We start from the raw sequence: 27580 nt of genomic DNA on the forward strand, positions 1-27580 counted from the left end.
TTGCAGCACAGTAATTCATACACTATACTGTACAAAATCACCAGCAAGACTGGAATGATGTATTCATAGAAGGCACCATCATGCTTATTACATTACCAGAGAACTCAAATACAGTCAAGACAAATTTCACTGTACAATGCTTATCGAAGGGGAAGGGGGAAGGAGGAGAGTGTTGAGCAGCCATCCCTGTACTGAAGAGGGGCAGATAGAAAAATCTGACATGAGCTATCAAACTTGTTGCGGACTCAGGGCTACGACTTGGAAACTCTGGGTTCTGTTTAGTTTACAGCTAAATGGATTCCTTCTGGAATAAACTTGTAGTCTTATTAAGGTTTGTGTGTGTACATATGTTGGTCACAGCAAGCAGATCAGATGCCCGCATCGTTTCACAAGCTATTCTGTCTGAATAAGAGGATGAAGGGTTTTTTCCTCCGATGCCTCCTGCAGATGTCAATAGAAATGAGTTCAGAGTACCCATTAGTGCATTTTGATGAGTGCGTAAACACGAGTTTGTTTGGAGCCAAGTGTTCTAAGAAGGAAAAAAAAAAGGCAAGCTTCTCCAATTGCACAAATTGCACTATTTGTGTTTCCAACAGTAATAGGCAGAAACAGTAACACTTACACAAAATGTGCAGCAGAGGGTTTTTTGACTGAAAAGACCTGAATTCTATTGGGCATGTCCTTTAGTTCACTTTTGTTGCAGATAGTTAACCGGTCTTTTTTTTTTTTTTCTTTTCTTTTTTTTTTTTTTTCAGTCCTCAATTCTCCAAGTCTACATTTATAAATTAACAGTGTGAGTCCTGTTGTGAAACTGGGGAAAGAACGTCCACCTCAATTTAAACTGGAAACCAAAGGATGCTTTCACATCAAAGAAATGATCAGAAGGGCTGTGTCACATTCCAAAGCCAAAAAAAAAAATTAACAAGAATGCAAACACGATGGATAATGTACCACTGCCAAGACTGTCTGCCCACAGTGGAGACTTCAGCGACGTTGTCCAGTGAAACGGCCTTCCATCTGCCCGGTTCCTCGTCCAGAGCCAAGTTTCTGTGCCATGCCACCTCTCGGAGGGGGTCCTCTTCCGTCACGGTCTCGCATCATGCCACCACCCACTATTCCACGGGGACCCCCAGGGCCTCTATCATTGCGACGAATATCCCTACGATCATCGCCTCCACCTCGGGTCTCTCTTTCACGAGCGGCTCTTGTTTTTTTCTCTTCTACGTTCAAGCGCACCTCACCCCGGAACATAATAGGCTTATAGGGAAAAGTTTTCAAGGCACACGTTAGTCACCATTTCACAAAGTCCACTTACACAAGGCATATGAAAACACTGCATTCGCTGCATGCCTCAGCCTACCTTCACTCACAGGTGAAAGACAAAAACTGTTAATGGTTCCCTGCAGCACATAACTTTAGCCCTAGAGGTCTACAGTAAATGGAACAGTGTTTTTAAATTCAGTTTTCATGCAAGGAATTAAAACGTCTTCCTCAAGTAAGGGCTGGGTTGTCTTTAGCCTCTTCACTGCTGGTTTTAGCCTTTTCACTTCAGGGCTAAAGTTCCCGAAGAATTGCTCTACCAGGTCTCACTCACACATACTAGAAATGATAACTGCTGCTTTCTCCTCTCAAATTCCTCAAGTCACAAACACAAATAACCCTGCTCCTTTTTCTCAGCCCCAGGACGCAGAATTGAGAGATCCATGCGATGCCCTTCTAAAAGGTTACGTACTCAACTTTCAGCTTAAAAGGATCTCTAAAAGCAAGCGTTAAGCTGCGTGTGGTGTCTATGTGCAGAGGTAAAAAAACTGAATTTGGTATGACGTGGTTTGAGGAACGCTGGCACAGCTTTCATAAGCTACAGAACACTCCCGACAGAATGAGTGTGCCAAAACTATGTTTTTCTAACAACTGCTGTTAATGAAGGAATGCTAGAAACAACAGCAACGCAAACGGAGATGGCCTGCACTACTTGGGGTTTAAGGCATTCAGTCCATCCCTTGAGGGTTATTCAGTGCCAATACTTACTTTTGCAACTAAAATTCGTTGGACCGGCTCGGAATCGTCAAATACCACGAAACCAAAATTAGGCAGTTTTCCTCCCACTCCTTTAGTATTTATGCGAAGTTCTACCACATTTCCGAAGCCTGGAAAAGCACAGGGGAAAAGCCACGTTATCAAAAACCACAGTGCTGGCTCTACCACCCCTCCGCTTCTTCCAGACAACACCTGTAGCGTTACATTGTGTAAAAATTCTCCTGTGTGGCCCTAAGTGAACGTTATGTGACTTTCCAACACAGATTTTCTTCTTAGTCTCCGCAGCTGAAATTGCTACTTACTCATGAAGAACTCTTTCAGTTCACTCTCATCAATATCGTGCGGCAAGTTCCCAACAAAGAGCTGGTGGCTGTCTGGATAGCGAATTATTCGACGATTATCTGACTCGTTCTGTTCCATGTCCCCTCGCCCTATTGTCAAGAGACAGAGGAAGGTAGAGCCACTGAGATTAGAATATGCGCGTAGATTGAGATGAACACATCTACGAACAGCACTGAGCATGTTCACTCAAACAATCCCGTACCTTCAGCTCTCAAGTGGGTGACACAGTGGGGAGGATACTGTCTTCCTCTTTACACAGTCCTGACAATTTTTTGATAATACCACAGAGTATTTGGTTTCTCTGGTTAGGTTAAATAAATCTGTGTTAACTAAAACATCTGGGCAAGTTTGCTTAAGAGCTTGTTGTTATATCTTTAATCATTAAAAAGCTCGCTGACACCCTTTGAAAATAATGTGGTAGGGCTTAAGCTCTTCCATTTTGTCAACTGAGATTTCAGCTTTTTCTCCCCTGCCTCTGCTACCCCCAGTGTAAGATCAGCTCGGTTACACGTTTTCCGTGTGACTTTTATTACATTCAAAAGTAGTAGAAATGCAGATTTGCAACTTGATTTAGCCACAGGTTGCAGCTTTTGCTTCCTACTGCAGATGACATTAACAAACCAAGAAATGTTAACCGGTAACAGATGCCATGGTTCTTTCTCGGTGCCTTAAATCCTTTTAGTTTCACTGCTGTCCCTGAGTGAAGATACACTTGCACTGATAAAAGCCAAGAACACTTTTTAGCCTAATCCATGCCACAGTTGCACTTACAGAAAACCTTCCCTAGAACCAGTTTTAGCTAGTTGGTGGAGATACTTACATTCTCTGAGACTCAACCACTTCTGCAGGCAGCACTCTGCCAGCTTCTGCCAGCTTTACACTACCACTTCAGGATAATTGCAAATACCACCCCTCCCTTTAGAATTCATGAAAACGATCAACATCCTGTAACTCTGGGCCTTTGACTAGATAGATTTGGCCAGCGCTTCACAGAGGTTTACCAAACGACCAGGCTGGACTGACGAATGCAACTCAGAAGGCTTTCACCTCTCAACACCACTTCTGATGACTGTCAAGTAAGCTGCGTGGTTTTTAGCCAGACCATCCTACAGATTTGGGTACTCTGTATGAGAAAGAAAATGCAGAGAGCTGGCTGCTCATAAACTAAGACAAACATGAGGCAGCCAAACCAGGACCGGTATTTTCGACAATTATAGAAGATGGAAAAATAAGTATGAAATTATTAACTGACTGAGGCTGACACGGTGGGAAGGTTTTCTTCCAAAACAAAGAGCAACAACGGGCATTTATGAACTCTCACTTCCAAGTGAGAGCAAAATTAGAGGACATGGAAAAAAACATTCAGATTTCCATACCAGCTTTTCAGAACTGCATCGAGCCACATGACAAGTACTCAAGCATGTAAGCGAGTGGCCTACTTACTATTAAAAAAAAATGTCAACAAAACAGAAGTTTGGAAATAATGCCTGATTTTTACAACAACTCATCATCTGCTTGGACTCCAAACCATATTCCCCCATTTCTACTTGAAGGCAGTAGGAACAGACAGTTCATCATCAGCCAAGCACAATACAGGTACAGACAAGACCCATCAAGGAGACACCTCTCATTAACTAGCCCCAAACAGACACAAGCCGATCCACGTTACCTGGTCGAGGTCCTCGGGGTGGAAAACCTGGTCTTTCCCTGGGACGCTGTTCACGTACACGAGGAGGTTGAGACTGAGCTTCAGGTTTAGCTTCAACTCTTGGCTAAAACAGGAGAAGAACATGCATTATTAAACACGGGCCCAGTAAAAAAAAAAAAACAAAACCAAAATTCACCAAAACAAAAAACCCCCACAACACAAGACATAGGTAAGCGGCATGCACAAAACGAACTCCAGAAGATATACATCCATGTCAATGTGTCTGGGAATACAGTTTTTTCACCTCTACAAATTCCTCTGTACCAATCCAGGACTGCAGTGTTCAGTTCTCTCTGCTAAAAGGAGCAAAGCAAACATCCCTCAATCAGAGCGTCTCCCCAAAACATAGCTAAGATGAATTGTCCATGTTCGCTCAGGCATTGAGACCCCAATGCTCCGTTATTCAAGAATCCCTCAACCTGACTAAGAAGCCCACATAGATCAAGTAAAGCTTCCTCATGCCAAGCTCAAACTTCACGGATTAGGAGGCACCTCAAACTTCACCGATTAGGAGGCACTCTGAGATGAACACGAAGAGACGGGCAAATTACATTTTCTGTCTGAGTCCCTGAGGGATTCTTTTCCTCGAGTTCAGAACAACTATAAAGAAATCATTTTAGCACAAAAAGAGAGAAGAACAAAACAAAAGCCCTCAGAAGTGTAATAAGTATTTCTGATACAATTAAAACCACCTGAAATGACAATTTCTACAGAGTACTCGCTGAGGATATTCTTCAACTGTCCTGATGTCAAGACCGTCGTGCTCAAAGTAGTCCCCTCTCAGGGACTAGAACATCTATTCCATTTTTTGCAAGCAAAAAATGCTTTTAAAGGCAATTTGAGAAAAAGAGGCAGGACCAAAAAAAAAAAATGCTATGCAGCCTGCTGGTTACTGAAGCCATTTGCAACATGTTTTAAATTCCATTTTCTGTACAACAATCCAGCAGCTGCTGCTGTGCTGCGTTCTTATCTTAGAAGAACAAAATTATCCTGAGGAGCATAAAGAACACTAGCTTCTGAGGAAGATTAAACTCAAGGACAGCGGCTATAGGCTCAGACTGCTGCGGAGAAGAAGTTTATATTAAACATCTCCCTTATTTTCCTTTGAGGACTCAAGACAACTGATGGTTCCACCCAGAGAGTACCTCACAGGGGTAAAAAGATTGTATTTTACGTGAAACATGCAGGTATTACTCAGCAAATAAATGTTTCAGCCCTCCTGCCACTCGTGCTCCACCCCACATTTCTAGGGCCGTTTTTTCAACTCCAAGAATAAGCTAGAAAATCAGCCTTCCCGTTAAATCTCTTTTCATTATACCTCCTCACGGGTCACTGCAGCTCCCCTGCCATCTTTCACTCACACATCTCTACTGCATTATAAATTACACCTCCAAAGCGAAACTCGATACATTCAGACCCCCATTTCTTAGATGCTTACGGCTATCAGGCTTAAACACACTGTCTTTCCCTCAACCATAGCAAAGACTTGCTAAGTCACTGATGTCCTTCTATTAAATCCCAAATAACAATTAACTTCTACCCGCTTGCTTTGCATTTCGCTGAACTTCTCATCTATCACACAAATACTCTCTGTCTACCCAAGCAACAAACAGCTAATCTCATTACTTCCTTTCTAATCAGTACCACCCCTTTTTACAGAGAAGACTGCCTCAGTGCTCTCTGGCGCTGCCTGAAGAGAAACGCACTTGCAAAAACTGTGCTCCCCCAAAACACCGCAATTATCGGCAGCATCACAAGATGCCTATAAAGAGCTGCCATTTACAGCCCAAGCAGCAGCTAATTGCAACTCTCATTTCACAGAGAGCACACAAAGTGGCCTGAAAGGCACAGAATAATGATTTCAAAAGCCAAGGACTAAAGGAGCGCTCAGCCCAGGAGCTAAGTATGCCACAAACCTCAGCCTAACGGAGCTTTGAGAACAATTAAGGAAAAGGTGACGTTGTCTCTTCTCTCCAGGAGCTCACACGGGGAGGGAAAGGGACCTCTTTCTGCTACGGCAATGCTACTGGCAATGACAGCAAAACCAGCCACAAGTCAGCCTTTACTCACCAACTTTGGAACTGAATACACCCCTGAAACAGAGGAGGATGGGACAGAAAGAGCAAGAGAAGAGGTGGCTCCAAAGGCTGGTACAATTTTATTTATGAAATCTTACAAGGCTTAGAAGTTTCTCTAGAGCGAGATGCCTGCCAGAACCAAAACGCATGTATGCACAGAACCAACTAGCCAAGCAAACGAACAAGAAACCACACTTCACGTGAAACAAAAGAAAAAAAAAGCTACGTCAAATCACCAGAATTCCAGTAGCTAGGTTAGATGCATACCTCAGATAGCTTACCACACTGTCTCTGGGGTCAACGTGGACCACGCAACTTCCTGAAGGCACTCATCAATCGCTTCCACAAAGGCGCAACACATTATAGAAGAGTCTATCCAGAGTCTGAATAGACTTAAGGTGGTGAGAGAATGCAGCACCTATAAACAGATCTCTCTCTCCCCGAAGTCACCAATTCCAAGCCAGAAGAGTCAGGGAGCACCGTGCCTGCCTCTGCCTCTCCGGCGCCCCTGCGACACCTGATGTCTTAATGCAAATGGGAGGTCAGAATGTCTGAAAATCCTACACAGAGAAGGCCCAATTTAGCAGTGTAGGCAGGTTGATTTATCATCGCCCACAAGAAGAAAAAGAGCAAGAAACGCTGACCTGTTTAACTCCATAGCTGTAAATAAACAGGAACCGAACTGGTTTATATCCAAAAGAGCGCGTGTGCAGTCCTTTGAGGGGTTCTGAGCTAATGCTACAGAGGCTGTATTTTTAACTTGAGCAAAGATGGGGAAAAACTGCAGTGATGCAGAGAACAGAACGAGAAGGACAGTTAACTGCTGCTTTGTAACATCGCTGATGCTGGCTAGGCCAGCACCCCAAAGGAGCTGCCCGCCCACTAGTGCAATCTACTGGCCTCATACACATGCACAATATCTAGCATTAACGGATCTGAGAGAACAGGAAAAAGCTGCTACTGATCTGTAACCCTTGTAGAAATCGTCCAGGTGCCTCTTCCACCAGATTTCTGTATACCATGTCTGAAAAGCGTGCAAGAAAAGGAGCCAAGAACTGACTAATTTTCTCTGCAGAAGAGCTGGGAGTTGAAATTCTTGCCACTCCAGTATTGTTCAGCAACTTCCACATCAAATTACTTAAACATGAAGTCACAGCAGAAGTAATCTAAAAGGCAGAAAGCATGACAAGCTGCAGAGGCAACACACAAGAGTGTAAGGGGACAGATATAAGCTGCATTCTGCTCTCTTGTACAGATATTTTTAAATTATTTTTGCAGTCATGTTGCAAAAATCCACCTGCTCTACTGTAAATAAATCAAAACCAATGTTGGTTTTGCATAAGGAAAATCTATTCTGTATGAGAAAAAACACAGTTTTTACTGCTCAAATACCACCTAAACGCTTAAAGCCCTGTTGAAGCTGATGAAGATAGACAGGCTTCCCAACTCATTACGTAGCCATTATCTGGTTTCCATGACAGCCCTGTCAGACCAGAAGCAACACCATACAAGGTGGTGGCTTTTTGTTGGTTTTTTTTTTCCTGTTTTCTTTTTTATCATGCATTTGGCTGAAGGGCAATCCTAAACAGGTTCCTCTCTGCCAGTAAAAATCGAAGCAGAAACCGGTGCAAAAACAACAGCTGCAATAACCCAGCTGCTCTACTGAAAATTGCAGTCTTTCGAAAAGGTTGGACGTGAGCTACCATGACATAGAGTCATTCAGTACACAGTGTCAGTAGAAGAGGTTAAAGCACGCGTTTTCTATTTTGAGGGTTTTTATATAGATGGAGGCAGCTGAATTGAGTCTCACACCAGCTTGGCATGTGCGGGACATGAGCTATCACCCAGTCAAACGTTCTTTCCTCTTTCCCCTCCTCACCCAGTCAACCTAGGAATGGGAAGATAGCATTGTCCTGGCAAGGAAATGTGAATCCTTCCATTCCTGACACAGTCATAAGTTGGTACAGGGTTCTGTGACAAGTTAATTATTAATCGATAATGAAATCAAGCATATTTCTATGGATATTAGCCTTAAAAGGACATCTTGCACCTTCTCAGAAACGGTGCTCTCATTTTTTATTGATGGGGGAATATTTCCACCAATGAAATACCCCTTTCAAACACACTAGAAAACTACCATTTTGTGGGGAGTTGTTTTTTTTGGTATTGTCTCTCCCCCCCTTCTCCCCCCCGCCCCCCCCTTTGTAAACCAAACCATATCCCGTTCAGATAGGTCAAAAAAATTTCAGTACTGATTTCCTGTTTCCACATGAACAGATTTTAATGTCACCATCACCCAAAGTTACGCCTGTTACGTGTACATGCCTGTGCTTGCGATAAGAAGGTGAGTTCATTAACATTTAAGACACAATTAATTTGTGCAATTTAAGTCAAACAAATTGATCTGTTAATTTAAAAAACTGAAGCAGTTTGCAGAAGTAATGAGACAATCCAAGGTGTTCACAGATGGGTTACCTGTGAGACTGGTGCTTTAACATGGGGTGGAATTCCAGAGGAAGAAACAGTACCACTAGGAGGCAGGTTTTTACTGGTCACTGAAGCCCAAGAGAAAGCCTGCAGGAAATGCAACAAACCTAGGCTACTAATCATGGCAAACCACTGACATTCCTACAGGGAAACTCGTCTGCTGAAAATACACTTTTGGTTCCTATCTGGCTATCAAATAATTGTTGTGCAAGCATTACAACGAAGATACTGAAGGATCTGCAGTTCTGGCCGTCTGTGGACTCCAACGGCGTGGAGCAAGCGTGTACCGTGCCCACTATCAGTACTCGAGTGAGCCCAGCTCCCTCGGCAGCCCCACATCACTGCTTTCCCATGATGTAACAAAAGCTAGGACCGAAACCCCTGTAGTGTTGAGTGTCTTCTGCACAAAGAAAGAAAGTGGATGCCAGAAGTCAGAAGTAAAAACGGAAAAGAGAAAAAGGATTGAAAAAATAATACGGGAGACACAGTGAAGCTAGAAAATGACCTCTCTCCAGCTTTCACCGGTTCCTCCCATGTCTCTGAAACTACCTAAGTGTAACCATACCAGATGACGCACGGTGTGCACGGTGGTTTCTGATTAGGCATCCTGCCTCTAAGGGAGACAGTCAATGCCTCCATATTGATTTTGAACCTATACTGCCAGCAATTTTGCAAGTGTCAATGCGTTATGGTTTTTTTTCAAGGAAGAGCAGTGGTTCCCATTGTATGAGATTTTTGCTGGTGGTAGTCTGAGGTGTTTTCTTAACATACGTTAACTGCACATTTAAAAAGGTTTACACATGCATAAAACCACACACACACACTTTACGAGCAGAGCATTAGATTTACGATAGGTGACTTGAGCAGCACTTAAAAAAACCCATTCTTTCCTTTTTTAGTGAAACTTTGCATTTTTAAAAGTTCAAGGTTCAAGTCTAGCTGTTCATACAGCACGACACTGAAACGAGGTACCAGTTTGGCTGCTCAAAAAGGCTAATAATAAGTTCAAAGCCAAATCTTCTAGTTTACCAGCTGCACCTAGAAGCACAGGTATGACTTTTAACTAACCTTTGGTGGTTCTTGTGGTAGTGAAACAGGTTCTACAGGAGGCGGAGATGGAGACTTCTCTTCTAGCTCCTCAAGGGTCTTTTCTTCTACTTCAGCTTTCAGCTCCTCAGTTTTCGTTTCAGATTCCAGTTCCGGCTCAGGTTCATGAGACGATTCTTCTAGCGCCTCCTCTATCCCATTGCTAGAATAATCAAATGCATTTAATGCAGCTTATCAATTGCTTTGTATTTTATGACTTTTTATAAGCTCCGCTACGGTAATGGCTGGTATTTAAAAGATCATTGTTTCCAGTTGCTGCCATATGGTACCTAAATATAAAATACTGTGAGAAGTTAAGCTGTACCCCTAAGTTGCATACAACGCCAGATTTTACTCTTGCTGAAGCAAAGACATGTTTTACAATTCTCTGCAGAGAATCTGAAAATCGCACAGACATATAAACCCTTTAAGGGATAGGTGCTAAACTCCAGAACTGCTGCTCCTAAAAGAATAGAAGCACAGTGAGAGACCAAGGGAAGATTAAGCTGTACACATAAATTAAGCCAATTTTGGAATGAAACCCACAGCTTATTTACAAAAATGCCATACAAGTTCCTTACCAAAAGAGTCGTGAGCCTTGTTTACTGAAAATCACATGCAACTTCTCTACTCTGTGTGTTTGAAATATAAGGAATCTGAGCTTCTTCACTGCATTAAGTGTGTACATAAACACAGTTGCTACCTTTTCACCTGGCCTTTGAAACCAGAATTGAAAATACAAATGTAAGAACATCTCCCTCACTTCCTCTCTCCCCTTAAGGAGCAGTGTTTCAAAATAATATAATGTTAACATAACACAGATCCATATTAAGTGCAGTTTCCTAAACTACCTGTTAAATTACATCCAGAATCCAAAGCCAGAGTAGTTTGTAATTTTTATTAAAAATGCAACTTTATATAATAAATTGAAGTTCTTACGTTACAGGATGATTTTCATAGTAAGTACTGCTTGCATTCTCTTGCACAGGTTCAGGTGATGGTTGTCTTTCCTCGTGCTCCTCTTCCACCTCTTCCTCAGACTCTGAAACAAAAAGAAAAACTTCCTTAAACTTCTCTGAAAGCGTGCAGAAGCCACAGTTAAAATAAAAGCATATTAAACTAGAAGTAATCAAAATAAAGCTTCATCCACAAAATAAGCCAAATTAGCTGCAAGAACAGATAGGAGACCCTTCCACGTGTTCAAGAGGCTTTGTTTCTTACTATTTTCACAAAATGGAGAAACTAGAGACATATTGCGGCTACGAAGTTCTGGGAGGAGGGTTCGAGGGACTTCTAAAGCAGCAGATGCTTTTCATATGGTGGCAGTAAAGGAGAAAGATTGGGTTATTAGCTCATAAATCTCAGTACCTAAAACTAAGAAAATTAACCTCAAATACAAGGATGATTGCCTAAGATGCTTTGTTCCACAGAACTGAGATGAAAAAAATCCAGACATTACCCAGCAATCACATATACATACATTCTGGCTGTACTCTGATTTGCTTTGCCTCAGTGAACAGAGGGGAAAAAAAACACCCAGGTCAAGTTCAGCCCCTAAACACAAATGAATTACTGAATGGGATGATATCAAAGTGAACTATATGTCATATCTGAAAACCCAATGACATTTTTTTTCTTCCAATCACTTTACCTAAAAATTTGACTGATCAGAAAAATCAAGTCTACCCGATGAAACTAGTGGCAGCAAAAGTACCACTGCTCATTATTTCCATTCTCTGCCAAGCCTCACCCAACCCGAGCCGGTTCGGCCATTCGAGGAATAAAGTACCGCTATCTTCATTTTACAGAATGCTTTGGACCAGCAGATAGTTCCGGTAACATAACCTACAGTCCCTGCCTCAGCCCCCTCCCAGATTACTACACTCCACGAGAATGGAATATCCATCTCCTCTAGACGCTTCTGAAAGCTCTGCATACATGCTAGAGGAACAAGAACAAGACAAACTTGACATGTACAGTTCTTCTCACCTTCATCAAGTTCTCCTTCTGAATCCCCAAATACTTCATCTTCGTATCTGAAGATATCATTATGGACATAGAACTTGTTTGGAACAGAACCCTGTAAAAGAGCAACGTGCATTTTTTTTGCATATACGATACATTATTAGTCAAAAACAAGGATGGATTACAGATACAAGCTTTGGGGTACACACCAACATTTTGGAATAGGAATATTTCATTAAAGCCATTTTCCACGTGGTACCTCTTCTCTAAGCAAACAATTGAACGGTAACTTCGCCCAACTGAAAAAGGAAGTTTCAAACAAAAAAAAATATTTTGCTAAGTCATGGCAATCGTAGGTTTTAACTAAACATAAAGTCCCTTGGTTTCATGAAGGAATTTGAATTTTCCCTATTACGAAAACTTTACAATAAAAAACCAGGATGAAGTTTTTACAGGGTGACTGGATGCCTACAGCGTTGCATAGGGAAACAACGAAGAAATTCAAAAGACTCTAAAACATTAATCATCGACCACACAATAGTTTGTGATGAAGTGGGGGGAGAGAAGTAGAAAGAACACAAGACCCCCTTTACCCTTACACAGCTTTGGTCTCGCTAAGAGCTAAATTTGAGCAGTAACTTGTGCAGCATCAAACCATACTCACATTTGCCAGCAGACTCGAAAAAAATACAGAACTACCCTAGAGACTTGATCTGCAGAGCTCAACATTTATTTATTTATTTATTTATTTGTGCAGCTCCCAAATGCAAGCTCCAATTTGCTTTGGATTACCCCTCCAATACTTCAAGTCTAAGGATGCAAAACAGCTCAGGATGGGTCCAATACACTTGTTTGTCTGCACTCACATACTGTGACACATTTAATAATAGCCTCAGGGCCAAGCTCTAAAAGCCAGATCATATCTTTTGCCCCAGTAGGACAAATTGTAGCTACAGGTCAGGTTTCCATCATCATTATTTGAAGCTAAACACGATCTTCCATATACTTACTTCTGGAGCAAGCACAAAAGTCTGCATGAACCTCCTCATGGGCTGCCCGTTGTTTGACAGCTCTCCCATTACTTGCACAACCACCCCATCACTCAGTGTAGCATGAGCATCCACGTGACGGATCTTGGTGTGGCATTCGCTGAACTGTAATGACATCACTTTCTTGTGTATCTCCTAGAAATAGAGAGTTACACTGAGTTTTGTACAGAGCTTGCCGCCTCTTAAATACCTCAGTCTGAACTAACACAAAAAAGCATTCCACTGAAGCTCAAAAGGTAAATACAGGAACCAAGAAGCATCTTTCACTGAGAACAGTCTACCTAAGCTCTTCTAACTTTTATTCTTAAGTTTTCCACCGGGATTCAAGTACTTCTCAGAGCATTAAAATAACGTACAACTTGCTATCCGATTTTTCCAGTTCTATTACAGCATATGACCTATTTTAAGGCTTTCTTTTTTCAAAGGGCGTGTGAGAGGGACATGATTTACGCTTAAAAAAAACCCAAAACCACCAGCCCCCCAAGCAAAATCCCCAACCCTCTATGCATCCACGTAGTACCCAAACGTCGTGGGAAAGGGTAACATCTGCACTGCCGAGATTTTTATGCTGCCAATCAGGTTCTGCTGGTGAAAGAAGAAACCAAACCTGCCCTGGGCTAAAAGCCACATTGCTCAAAGATGTGGCTATCACAGAACCGATGCCCCTAGGTGACAGACAGTACGCTGATTATGAGCTACCACCAAAGCGAAAACTTGTGTTTCCTGGACATACTTCACGTCTTCAGAAGTCATCTTCCCCTTCAAGAAAACTCCACTCACAGAAGAATTTGGTAACATAGAGAATTCCACGTAACACACAAAGATCAGAGTCCCCTTCCCAAGGAACCCACTTCTAACTGAAATGAGATACATCAATAGGGCAAGTCTAACAGGTCCTCTCGATTTTGTTTCCCATCCTAAATGTATTTCCTGCAGTCCAGACGCAAAGCTGATGTATCAAACACAACTCACAGTAAAAGCACCAGCAATCAAATAAAAAAATTCAAGCCAACAAATTCCTATCTGCCTCTGAACAGGAGGCAGTATCACAATATGTTATTTACCAGATAAGAAAGTCAAAGTAATTGGTAAAGAAAAAGACCGACTTATACACTAAGTTCTGAACATTAATGAGGACTACAGGACCGATTTTGATACGCACAGCTTGACCGTACACTGCTTCTTGCGGTTTCCCACTGGCATCCAGTCCTCCATGGACATAAGAAGAATTCCTTCCATAAAACCTGGAAGCAAAGAGATGTAAAGGTCACAGCCATGAAAAAACAGAACCTAATCCAAAAAGTATTTTAGCCAAAAGTTGTACAGCTCAAGGCATCAGGAATTTTAGCACAAACAGAAATTCAAGATATATTTTCCACTTGTGAGGCTCCACAAATACAGGAACAAATAAAGCTTATTATTCAGCATTCCAGTTTGCCCAAGATATGTAGGAAGCTCGTAAATCAACCTCAAACTTTCACTTGCTTCCTTTAAGCAAGGTGGCCGTTTTGGCTTGAAGGTTCCCCAACGTCAAAATCATCTGCGTGTGGTAAAGCCGCGCTACCCAGCCAAAGCGTTAGCCTAGGGAGGAAGAATCTGCTTACCTCTCCTCTGAACCCCGGTTCTCTTCAAAGCTTCGGGCAACAGGGAGGGATTCTACCTTGGATTCAGACTGTACAGACAACTTGTCTGATCAGCCAACTCACCTCCCCACCCATCCCACCTCTCTGCTACATGTGGCTGTTATTTCACACTTCAGCTTTCTCAGAAGCAATGGCCAAAGAGCTCATTACAAACCTCCGAAGTATTAGAAAAGACCAGATTCCTCTTAGGCATCGCAGCTGAACACAAAGCCTCCAGAAGAAATGCTGTCTGAAATCAAATGTCAAAAACCAGCAAAGGAAACAAGGCCAAACAAAACTGCATCTTACTGCTGCCACAGCAAGGGACAAATTCAGTACTAGATGTAGCCCAGAAGCAGAGTTCTATCTGTGCTTCTTACAGCTAGGCAGTGAACAGTAATTCATTTGCATTAATTGCATGATTATGTACAAGAAGTGAATCGCCACTCATAGCAGCCTCTACTGTATAACTTTCGACACAAAACTAATATTCCATATTTATGCAAACCAACAAGTAGCAGTTGTGGTTTTGGTCTTGTAAATAGCACAAATGTCTCGACCGCTCCAAAAAACCCAAACCCTAAGACCCTCTCTTGACCCAGCTGCTGGACTGGATTTCAAAAACTTTTATTTTTTATATGTAATGTGCGTATACTTGCTTCCAATATTTTTCTTATATTTCAGAGATCTTTTTGCATCTTCATTTCACTTCCACATTTTGAGTCTAGAACAGTCTAAGTTGTGGTTTGGATTTTTACTGCCAGCTTATAAAGCATGTGACAAATGCTTAATATTTTCTGGACATCTAGATTAATAGCTCAGACACAAACATCACATCACACCTTTTTTTATTTAGAAGCATGCTTTGCCTTGGGAGTGATTGCCATGAGGTCTGAACGCTAACACTTGCCCTACTTCTACAAGACAACATTATGATCCACCCCTGTAATGTACATATGAAATAAAATTTTCATTCAGTACTTCTATAAAGTCACTGTCACACAGACTAGGAAGGATACACAACATTTCTCCCTAGTTAAACAAGCCAATGCAGAGGGTCAGTGTTAAGATACAGAATTAAACACTAGAACTTCCACATTTGCCATTTCTTGGTTCATCCTGCTAACCCTAGAAACTCTTCCCAGTTTTACTTTCCTGAAAATACCAACCCAAGACTTTAACTCCCATCACCATGTCCAGAAAAAGTCTGGCAATTATTAGATTGTTTTCTTTGGCACCAACTGGACAACCATGTTGTTGAGCGTGGTCCAGCACTTCCTAACAGCAAGGAAAAACAGAAGTTCAGTGGAAGCAATGCACAAGCAGAAAGAAAACATCTCTTCACGCTCTAAATTCCAAAGTAAGCCCTCTAACAGCATAACTTATTACATGCTTTCATAGGGAAACCTTGCTTTTAAGTAAGTATTCCAACTCTTTGGTAGGCAGAAAACCTAACAAGTGGGAACCGCAGATCAGGAAAGGATTAAACATTAAGTCCTCAGTTATATGGAATTACAGATTTTCACTTAAGGAGACAGTAAAGCCATATAAATTTACCTAAAGTGCAACAGGCATAAAAACTACACTTAGAGGGCAAACTGATCTCTGCTTACCCGTAACATCAAGCACCATTAAGCCAGGAAAACATTCTGTTTCTGTGGCAGCGAGCAAGTTGTTGTTCAGACAAACAGCAAGAGAAAGAGGGAAGGTAAGATCCCTTCTCAGAAGAATGTCACTCATAAACAAGGTGGGGCCAAAGAGCAGAAGGGCAAATGTCTGCCGTATCTGAGCCTCACTAGAAAAAAGTAGCCACCTCCACAGCCCCCAAAAAGGGACAGCCGTGGCAGAGAATAAAACTGGCTAGAAGACATTTCGCACACGCAGCTCGAGAATCAGCTATGAGTCAACCGAGCCAGATCAAAACCTCTAGGACGCTTCTGTGCAGAGGTATTTAAGAGAAATTTCACAGATGCTATTGTGAGTGACACTTGTGCCAACTTTAAATTGAACAAAAAATAGTCATGAGCACAGAATTATCACCTGCACCAGGGGAGCTCCATAATGCTCCCATAGCATGTGTTAATGTTGATCCAATGGAAGTAATTTTGCCGTACTACAGGAAAGTAGGAGGGAAGGCAAACCTGGAACGGGCTGCTCTTCTTTGACTGAAGCTGTTAGGGAGGAAAAACGTACCAACAGGATTTTGCTTCTTAAAACACCCCACCCCACCCCACCCCCCCCCCGCCAAATCCTGCCAAGGTTACAGTCACTGTCATTACAGGTAAATGTTCTTACGAGCGGAATCAAAGACTATTTTCAACATCAAGTTTAATGCATGGATGATTTACCCCAATACACAATTTAACTGCCATCGAAAAGAAATGTTAAAAAGGAAAAGGCAATCTCACTGTAGAGCTAATATAATTCTCCCTCTGCCTTTGGTATTAAGCTGTGAAGCATGGCCTAATCGTCCCTTATAAACTCTTCTCTGTCTCTTTGTTTATGCAAACAATTTCTGGGTTTTAGAGCAAAACGACAGCACATTTCTCAAGAAACTTGTCTTACTAACTCGGGCTTTTCTATCATTCAAATATGGCCCTGCGGTTCCGATATCAGGATTTCCATTGCATTGTTCGCTCAAAACGTAATTGTTGCCTTGAAAAAACTGTACAGTCACACCGTTTCTAAGTCTTTTAAAAGATTTTCAACTGCCTGACCTTTACTGGCAACGGATAGTTATTGATACGGACACGATACTAACTGCTGCCAGACATGCCTAAGAGGTGCCTCCGAAGCTGACTCCAAGGCAAGAGGTCCTCTCCCAGGCCACCCAGGGAGAACATCCAGGCATGACGCGTCCTAAGGAATGCAGTTCTCGAGTCAGAGCGAGCTGTCAGTTCATATATCAGGTATTAATGCATTACATGGACATACTTGTCCAGTTGTTGATCTGATCCGATGCGTTTGTTGATGTTTTGGGGGCGAGGAAAAATTCTGCGATTAAAAATCCTGCTTTCAACTTCTGTTAGATTACTAAACATACATTAGGAAAGCTTGGAATACACTGCTCAGACACCTTAAAAATAGATTTAAACACATAAACAACATGGTTCCACAGCAGTTTGGTAATTTAAGTAAAAATGATACCATTCATTTTCCTTGTCTCAAAGCTACAGATGAAAAGAGGCATTATTCAAATGACTGAATTCTTAAGTAAGCCATCTGAGAGCTGTAAGTTGTGCTCAATCAAACAGTCCAATTTTTCACCATCAACCTCATGTCAAGTTCTGAGACAAGACCAGCCCAAGCAGCGATTGCTTTTTTTTTTCTAATACACTGGCAAAGCTACTTTCACCTTTATTTATTACAAGTCCATGCTGCACTAAGTCCAAATGTGGAAATGCAAAACCTTAAGTGACAAGATCTATGTAGTCAATCAAAACCAGAAAAAGTTAAAAAAAAAAAAAAAGGAAGAAACACATTCAGAGTACCACTTAAATACTGGACACAGGGGAAAAAAGAACCTACTGTATTTTGCACCTACCTTGTCCAGGCCATAACATTTATACATAATGTGGATAAAGCTTCTCAGAGGCAATGCAAAATACGGTATCCTGAAATAATGAGCATGATTGTCTGAGGTACTAAATGCAAGTGATTAAGTGCTTCCTCTGCCACTTTCTTCCCTTTTCTTTTTTGTCTTTTTAGAAAATTATTTCTGGAATACGTTCACATTACTGGCCTTTTTATCAGCTGAGAAGCAGCTCACTTTTCCATACAGGAAATACCTTGATAACGTGCCATACATCCATATGATCAGACTTGCTTCTAGAGCCCAAGGAGTTTTCAGTAAGATGAAATAGTTTTCCAAGAGCCCAAAAGTTAGCCAGGTCTATTTCCTCCCATCCTCAGAAATTAATGTTTATTTGATTTATAACAAACAGCACAAACTTTTGTTCAAAAACATTAGTCACATTGTGTGTGAAAGCGTTACCTGTGCAAGAAGTCAGGAGCTTTATTTAGCAGAGTGTAGTACTGTCGCACGAACTCCCGCCCTACAAGCAGGGGACTCGGCTTCTCCATCACCATTTCTTTGGTACGCAGTGTCAGATGCTGTAATTAAAAATACTCATGTTAGTTTGATGGCGGCCCTATATATCACAACTTTCCCATAACAGGATGAGCATAATGATATTAGAATTGAAGCATTTATTTGAACAAGAACTTAATTCACACAGAAATACTCTACCAATTCAGGACACCCCCTCCCCATCTCCTTTGAGTAAGTAAAAAGATTTCAGTCAATTCATGTGTTACTTGGACAAAAAGGGAATGGTGAAAACAAAGTCCCTTACAGAACAGGTGCTTTTTAAAACAAACAAACAAACAAAAACAAAACAAAGAAAAAACCCAAAACAAACAAACAAAAACCCTTTTAAAAAAAGTCTCCTCTCTCCAGGTGATCCAATCATCTAACAACCCCGGTGATCCTACACCAGACCCATTCCAGCATGTTGGTTTCTTTCCTGTACTGAGGAGTTAAAACTGGGGGCAATACTCCACTTACGGGAGTTACAAGAGTCCAAACGGAAGGGAAGAATCACTTCTGCTCACTACGCTCCTGCTTACGCAGCCCAGAATACAACTGCCCTTCATAACTGCACAGGTGTGCTACTGACTCAAGTCCAACTGTTCTGCCAGGACACCAAGGTCCGTTTGCACAAAGCTGCTTCGTATACAGTCGTTTCCCAACCTTCACTTTTGCATGCAGTTTTTCCACGCACATGCAGAACTTGGTAATTTGCCTTTGTTGAACTTAATGATGTTCCTGTCAGCCGTTTCTCCAGCCTACCCTTCCAGAAACTTGCTGTGGATCACTGCATATCATCCAGGTCACAAGAAAGGTGTTAAACAGCATTAAACAGCATCAGCCCCAGTACTGCCCCCAGAGAAACTTTGCAAGCAGCCAGATACCAGTCGGACTTTGCGGCGCTCACCACAACCCTTTGATGCTGGCTGTCCTCAGACAGTTTCCCACCCACCTCATAGGCTATCTGTCCAGTTTGGCTCCAAGGATAGCACAGGAAACCAAGGCCTCACTGAAATCAAGTTAAATCACATTTATTACGCTTTCCTCATCCCCTGAGCCAGTCATGTCATCGCAGAAGGCAAGCTAGTAAGTCAGTTATAATTTGCCCCTGGTAAATCCACGCTGGCTGTTCCAGACACGTTCTTGTCCTTCACGGATCTCAACACAACTCCCAGGAGGACGTGCTTTGCAAGCCTTCCCAGGGATCAAGGAGAAGCTGGCCAACCTGTAATTCCCCCAACTCCACCTGCCTTGAACGGTTCTTAGTTTTACTTGCTATGCTCCTACCCATCCATGCTGTCTTGCAGATCATCCATCTCATAAAACGATCTTCATCACTCCGGAAGTCTTTCTGATGGCTTGCCAGCACCTCACCTGTTGCTTTTTCCAGCTCGTGTCAGCTTTTTCCAGCTCGTGTCGTGAATTCACCTCACAAATACCAGCGTCTGCGATCACGAGATTCCCTCCATTTCTCTAATAAAAGCTTAATCGACTTTCTCTCTCAAAAGCAAATGCATAGACAAGGCAGCAGGCAAAGCCCAAATTATAAGTTTTGAACTTGGAGATAAGAAATCCGAAAACTTACTTTAGAATTATCCAAAATTTTTACAATAACCTTCCAGGACTCTGAAACACAGTATTAGTTGTGTGTCACGGGAAGCCCCAGGGGAAGCCATTTAGATAATCAGACCCAAACCCAAATGTCGGGAATACCAATGGACATCAGAGGCTTGAGCCCTGTGCACGTTCAAAGAGGAAGCCTGTCAAGAAACAAAATCTGAGCCATTTGGGGATCTTCCTAACATGACTCATACTACAGCAATAGGACACTTGTGAGAATTTTTCTTGGAAACCAACCTTAAAAGAACAAGGACCTCAGTTTCTACAGGTGAGACTATTTTTTTTTTTTGCTTCCCTGTCCCACAAGCAAATGATGAACACAAAATTGGTGATACAATCTTTTCCACAAGCGCTTGTGAGAGTACACAAGGACAGAGTTTCATCACAATTTTTTTTTAAGATCCTATTAAAAAGCAGATCATAGCCAGCATACACTCTTATGAATACAGCAATAAGCAAAGTACATATGTTAACAAATTGCTGGCATACCACAAGGAACACTGAAAATGCCTCTGGGTACAAAACATAATAATCTGTGACAAGTCATTACACTACATCAGATCTGTATCACACTAGATCTTTTCTTCATTGGAAGCTGTGCTATTTCAGGAAAGGCTGCCGAAATCTTTCAGAAAAATCTGAGAAAGGCAAGTAGGCAAGGATCAGACATAGCCAGTTCTTCCCTAACAATTTCAAACAGAAGTTGGTTTACACACTCCAAGACATGAGTACTGTCCACCTCTGTCCATATTTCAAGTGACAGCAGTATTGATTTACACCAGAGAATCACAGTACTTTACAGAACGTCTCAGTACAATTCTTCACCTGTCTCAGTATTATTTCCTTTCATTATCTCTTCAGAGATCTCAATAGGGGTAGCAGAAGCTTAATGAACTGTTCAGGTCTGCAAGTCGTTAAAAAGCAGTAAAATAAAAATGCAGGTACTCCTTGCTATCAACATGGGTGCCATGAAACCAATCTTTTAAAAAGATTAAAATCTCCACATGTCCCAATTAGTATAGCACCTCCTTAAAGTCAAGGACCTGAGTCTTAGCAGGCCCGAGGGGTTTGGAGGTAAAGGCACCAGTGAAATATAAGCCAAAACCCAAGGCATCGGCATCAACAATTTAAATAGTCCAAACTTACAAAGAACGGCATCTCCATGTTTTACCAGGCACTAATGGAAGCCACATAGGTGCACATACTCTATAAAAACTATTTTTCCAGTTTTAATCGGTACATAGTCAAGAGTCAAGGAATAACAGCTAAGCAATAAGAATCTAAGCGCTCTTCTCGCTTGAATAAAATGAGCCACGTTCTTAGATGAGCCTGAGCAGTCATTGGGAAAGCATCTTAATGAGAACTTATTGCTGGAGGCACTCACGTACACACTAGCCAGAAATAAAATACTGAAACTGAGATGGCAAACACCAGGAATCAAATAAATTTATCTGCTAGTTTCTTTATGGTGCAACTGTACTGTTAAAGAAGCCCCCTCCAGCACGCACACTGATAAAAGCTACACAGACAGGGTAACACGAGCACCCATGCATCTGTTGCCCGCCCACAGGTAATCCTGCCTACATCAAGCTGACATAACGATTAATCGACAAGATTTAATTTCCATCCTGTTCAGCACCTCTGATTGCTGTGCTACCAGGAAGGGACACTGGATTTGCAGTGCATTCTTGAACCAAGGAGAACCGGCAGCCACGTGATAAATTTCGTAATAGACTTGCAAGCTGGAGGACCCAACAAAATGTGGAATTCCTCTCTTCCCCAGGCAAGGCTCACAGGTAACAGACCCAGAGGCACCCATCGGAGGGACCGGACCCCAGAGCTCAAGGAACATGCACACGTACCAGTGCGATACTTCTTGCAATTTCAGTTAGCATGATTCAAGTGCGTAACAACTTGACAATTTAAGCCTACAGACGGGACTGGATAAGCTTGTCAACGTTACCTCAAACAACCAAGTTCCTATTTTGAGTTATTTCCACACCCACTTCTTTCAAGAAAACAAAAACAATGGGAGAGTTAGCACAGAAAGGAATTATTTGTAATTTGCATGCAAAGATAAGCAAATGAACAAAAGCAGAAAGGATATTTTCCTCCAAAGGGCAACACCAAGGGCAACTGCAGGGTAGCGCTGAAATAAACAGTAACATACACTTAATTTTCCCAGCTACGTTCTGCTAGATTCAGGTACAAGATTATTACAGACTTTGCTCAGCTCTGCAAAAAACATCTTTGACGGCCCAGGATAACAAATGCCAGCTGTGACAAAGAAAGCAAGAAGTTTGCCTTTGGAACGAGATGAAACTGTTAAGGGCTAAAAGGATGAGATCTAGTTCATGTTAGGACAATTGTGCTGAAGTACTTGGCAAAAACTGCTACAATAGTTTCTCAAGTCCACATCAAATTAATAGCATGCAAATTCATCCAGCCTGTAATCACCTTTATACATAAAACCTTACTGTGTCTGTCACTTCTTCAACTAAATGAAAAAAAAAACAAAACCAAACACCAAACTATTGCCTATCAGTTCGCACAGGAGGGCAGAAGCAATTTTATTTCTGAAGAAGTCCTCAAGGCCACTACATGTTGAGTAGTCAAAACGTTCTCTGGCACGCATCTTGCTCGATAAGCAGCTCTCACATTAGAGAAGATGTTTTTTCCTAAATTATCTGTAAGCTTTCTCATTATTATTTCCCTTATCCTGTAGCAAAAAGAAGTGTGACTAGTCATCTGTAGCAAGGCATTAAGTTATCTGAGGCGATGACTGAGCTACAGAGTGGTGGTGCACCTGCTCAAACCTAGGTATCCAGAGAATAAACTTTGGTACAAAGTCTTTGGTTGCTCCCAACGAGGTAGTTCAAGGCCACTTCCATCCTGTTTCAAGACAGACCAACAACAGTGACACTGCCTGGATGCTTCACCGAAAGAAACCCCCCAAATGCTGAACTGAGTTCTGATGGGAGCTCAAAAACATGTCATCTGAACTTGAAGATAACCTCCATCAAGACAAACTTTTAAGCTTTGGGAGGGAGATGCAGGCCTCACCATTTGTTTTACTAAACAACTATAAGCAACTAAAATACTTTGTTTTATTGACAGGTGAATTTCCTCCTCTGAACATAGAACAATTTGTCCATGAGTAAAGGCACACAGACATTGAGCTATAGTTTTACATAAATCTGCAACAGCGTGGTTTGTTCTTAAATCCATAAAAGTCTGCAACTTTTATGCTGATCAGATTTGAATACACCACTGAAACTGAAAATAAAATTTGGCAAAATGCTCTTGCGAATCAGAAAGATGTTCCCCACACAGCAACAACACAAACCAAAGCCACGAGGGACACCATGCTGCTTCCCACGCCACAGGAGCTGAGGGAAAACGGAAGGGAAGGGGAGAGCAGCTTTCACCGTCTTGGACAGGTTTCTCCTAAATCCAGATTATCACTTTTAAACTGCACTTCCTGATGTAGACAAGCAAATAATGCCTTAAAGAGTGTGTCTGTTACTGTGATCCACAACCGTGATGCTGAGATGCTGCTACTGCAACACACTGTGTGAGCGGCCACACCTTGAATAAAGCTAAAAAACCGAATGGCAACTGACAGTCCAGCTGGTGCAAGCCAGAGCATCTGTAATACAGCCCTGCACAGGCTGGCGCGTACTCTGTGGTAAAGTAAAATAAGCATCGACTAAAATGAAAAAATAGTGAAAGAGCAATCGAAAGTCCCAAACGACCCAGCTCAGTAGTGAAACCACCTTCGCTCCTTCATGCTCTGCAAAGTAAGCACTCAGATCATCCTCCATCCGCAGTAAGGGCCAGCAAACCTGTATAATCTATCAAAATCCCTTTACTTTATGATCTCCTTTACCTAATCCGCTACAATCTGAACTGGCTGAGGCCCAAGGCACAAATCAAGCTGTCCTGGAGGGTTGGTGGTTCGTTGGGGTTTTTTTGAGAGGAGCTTAATAGCACCCTGTATTTTATGCACATGACTACCACAGGAGACCATCTTCTGGGCAGTTAAGCTGCACTATCCATAAGAGCTAACGCTCACCCAAATAGCAATGACAATACAACTGCAGCCAATGGCACCACCCATTCTGGGGAAGCCACTGCATCTCCCCCTGTCACCACCCAATGCCAGGTTCAGTGCCATTTTTCTGGTATAACCTCAGATATACCTATTAGTCTGGCATATTAATTTTTTCACATGTTAAACTTGAGTTGCAACGCAGTTCTTCATTTGTCAAATACTCTCAAAAGAAATGACATCAAGTGTCACAACTGCTACAGTAAGAAGGAAGACTCAAATTCAACACTGTGCGTTAACATACTGTGTTTCCTCAGCATATTTTCAGCACTGTAAAATATTACTTAAGTGTGAGAGCAGATGTATGATTTGAAACCTCAGTTCCATAAAGGAAAACATTTTATTCATCAGGACACCGCTGGATAAGTAGACTGGACGGTCAACTCATTCTGTTTTCTCATCAGTTTAAGCTAGCTATCACAAAAAATATTTTATTCTGCTAATAAAAAATCGTATGATACAGATGATAATTACACACAGTGAGCACACATCTGCCAAACAGAACATTCCAGTGGCAAACAAAGATTTGTCTCTTACACCCAAGCTACCAGAGTCCCCAACAAGAAGGAATCCTTAAGAATGAAAAGTCTTTCCTAGGGCAGGTGTGGCCCTGTGGGCATACTTCAAATCACAATGAACACAGAATGTCTCGTTAATGATAAATTAACTACAGAAGCTAAAGCAATACCGGTTTGTCTCGAGCACCACCTCGGGCTCAGATGCAAGTTGACAAACCCTATACCCACTCGCAGAGCCATGATAATACAGCTAGACGCACGGGTAGACACAGCAGTGCTTGCTCCATTTGACCTCACATGAAGTCTGCCACAGCATGGAGCAGGACAGCATGGCCGATGCTGCAGAGTAAACATTTCTTGTAAGTTGGTCACTGATCTTTATTCTGCTACTACTCCTCAATTAAAAGTGTCCATAAGAGAAAAATAAAACCAACCCTGAGATATCTGAGCCAGCAGAGAGTGCTTTATACAAAAAATAAATGCTTACTAAGAGAGGATATATTTCCTCTCATACTCCTCCATCCCATTACAGATCAAAGAACGCTGTGCTAGCTTTAAACATACAAGTTGCGTATAAGTTGTGTACCTGTTTGAGAAATAAGCAAGGAACAAAGTAACTTACCCTATTTCTCAACAGATCAAAAATACCTAGGGCATCTTTACACTTCTTTCTATAGCAAAGTAGAACACTTGCACCCTGAACTCGAAATGCCTAGAAGATACAGAGTTTCGGAATTGCCAAACCCACATGGAAGGCCACATTAACAAAACCTATGTGACTGTCTAAGTTTTTCGGGTTGAAATCAAACAATCTCATATACTCTACTGCGTTAGTTCTTTCATGCAGTGGCGCTTGGCACGACGTTCAAGATCCAGGGTGACCCAACTAGCCAAGGGATTTAAAAAGCTTTGTCGTGGGGATGGCTCTTGTGCCCCCACACTGGAGCGGCAATGACCTCTAATTTAGCCCTGCGAGGTTAAGGCGAGCAAACGCCTGAGAAACACATCGGGCCCAGCTCAGACGCCAAATGCGAGGAACTCTGAGACCTACTCAAGGCATCCAGATCTGCAGAATAAAAGGTGCTGCGGCAACTTCAGCCATGTTACGTGCGAAAACAGAGAAGCTCAGGTCGTGATGGGGGAAAGGCGAGGTCCGCAGAGCTGGGAGAGACGCTGCGGCCCGCCATGCCGCCGCAGTACCGGCCCGGCGGGGCAGAGGAGGGCTCGCCGGGCGACGAGCTACGGCAGCTCCCGCAGTGCGAGCGCGGCGGCGGCCGCGCCATCCCGCACAGGCCGAGGCCAAACACCTCAGGAGGCCCCCGGCAAGCAAGGCGTGAGGCAAGCCGGGCGCCGGGCCGAGCGCCGCAGGGCCCGGGGCGTCCCCCCTCACCGCCACCCCTCCCACCCCGCCCGGGGGCCGCCCGGGGCTAGGCGGGAGAGCGGGCGATGGCCGGCGGCCGGCACGCCGCCAAGGTGACGGCGAACAAAAGCCCACCCTCCCCGCCGCCCCCGCGCCGCACCGGGCGAAGAGCCGGGCCGGCAGCCAGCAACGGGGCTCGGCCGCGCCGAGGCGGGGCGGGCGGCGAAGGGCAAAGCCGGGCTGCGGGGCCGCTCCCCTCAGCCTCGCGACCGTTAAACGGCCACCACCACCCCCCCACACACACAGACACCGCGGCGGGGCCTACCCCCGATCCTCTCCATCGCTCACCCAGGGAAAAACTGCGGGTGCGCGGGGCCGGGGCACGTCCCCCCCAGGGCCTGCTCGGTGTCCCTCGGCGTGTCCCGCGGCGGGGACAGGACGGGGCGCGGAGGCGGAGGTGGAGGCAGCGGCGGCGACAGGGCCGGGCGGGGGAGGGACGGCCGGGGCTCCCGTGCGCGCGTGCCTCTGCCTGCCTGCCAGCGCGCCTGCGCGGCGCCAGGGGGCGGGCGGGGCCGTCAGGGGAGGGGCGGGGCGGAGCCACCTCCTCCGGGCGCTCTCCGCCAATCACCGCCGAACTGGCGCGGTGACGTCTACTGGAGCGCCCGCTTTGGGCCGGGCGGTTGTGAGTAGAAGGGCCGTTACGGGCGGGTTCCGCTGAGGGTCGGTGCCCGCGGCTGTAAGGTAAGGTCTGTCACCCTGCCGGGCTCTCCCGCCCGTCGTAACTTCGTTAAGACCTTCGCTGAAACAGAGGAATTTCGCGGAGTTACGGTGGGAGCGGTCAAAAATGATGGTTGTGGGATTAACAGCAAAAATTCCCTTGCCGGCGTGGCGGAAGCTGGAGCCCGGAGCGCGCGGTGCCTCCCGGCTTGTCCCGGTGGCTTGGGAAGAGACTGCCCGCTGAGGTGCGGGCGCGCATCAAGCGTCTCCCAGAAGCGAATCGCTTTCTTTACCCGAGGCGGTATATGTACGGATGGAAAACTTTGCAATAAAAAGCTCAGTCTTTCGCAGGAGAACCTGGCTTCGTTGTTGTTTTTTTTTTTTTTCCCGGTGAGGGGCGGAGGCCCCTTGTGCCCAGGGTGAGGGTGTCTGACGAGCGCTGGTGCGTGTCCGCTGCGGGCTCAGGGAGGTAAGTGCCTTTGACCATCCCCTTTGAAGGAGGGATTCTTTTTCAACCTTTATAGTATCCAAACCCATTTTACTTAAGACTTTTGTTTTTCTTGAAGAAAGCCTCACTTCTACTGCTGGGCAGTAAGCGCAGGAGAGCATCACAGCAATGTACGTGCCAGGATGGACTGGCTCCAGCTCCGTGCTGCTGGGAGGAGGGTCAGCAGAGCCAGCGACGCAAAGTGCAAGCTGCTGCACTGCCCTGGGGTGGCACGGAGCGACGCCAGCCTTGGGTGAGTGCTGGGACCGCAGGCGGGCTGTGTCCTGCTGTGACATGGCCGGG

At 43.7% G+C, this 27580-nt stretch overlaps 1 protein-coding gene across 2 annotated transcripts; it reads right to left on the reverse strand.

The window, feature by feature from the left end:
- Positions 1-690: 690 nt before the first annotated feature.
- G3BP2 (G3BP stress granule assembly factor 2) lies at positions 691-26606 on the reverse strand. Of its 2 annotated transcripts, XM_082482223.1 has the most exons (12): positions 26422-26606; positions 18369-18487; positions 13915-13996; positions 12714-12887; positions 11728-11818; positions 10678-10780; positions 9721-9901; positions 8641-8739; positions 4049-4151; positions 2340-2468; positions 2029-2147; positions 691-1257 (listed from the first exon to the last, which is right to left on the reverse strand). In XM_082482223.1, exons 2-12 carry the CDS (start codon positions 18461-18463, stop codon positions 985-987), a joined length of 1449 nt encoding a protein of 482 aa, XP_082338349.1. In that variant the 5' UTR covers positions 18464-18487; positions 26422-26606; the 3' UTR covers positions 691-984. The 2 variants fall into 2 exon arrangements, with proteins under 2 accessions (XP_082338349.1, XP_082338348.1); XM_082482222.1 differs by lacking the exon at positions 8641-8739 and having other exon boundaries at positions 26422-26485.
- Positions 26607-27580: the final 974 nt, after the last annotated feature.

This window comes from Vanellus vanellus (assembly GCF_965231255.1).
Source record: "Vanellus vanellus genome assembly, chromosome: 4".
NCBI classification, from domain to species: Eukaryota; Metazoa; Chordata; class Aves; order Charadriiformes; family Charadriidae; genus Vanellus; species Vanellus vanellus.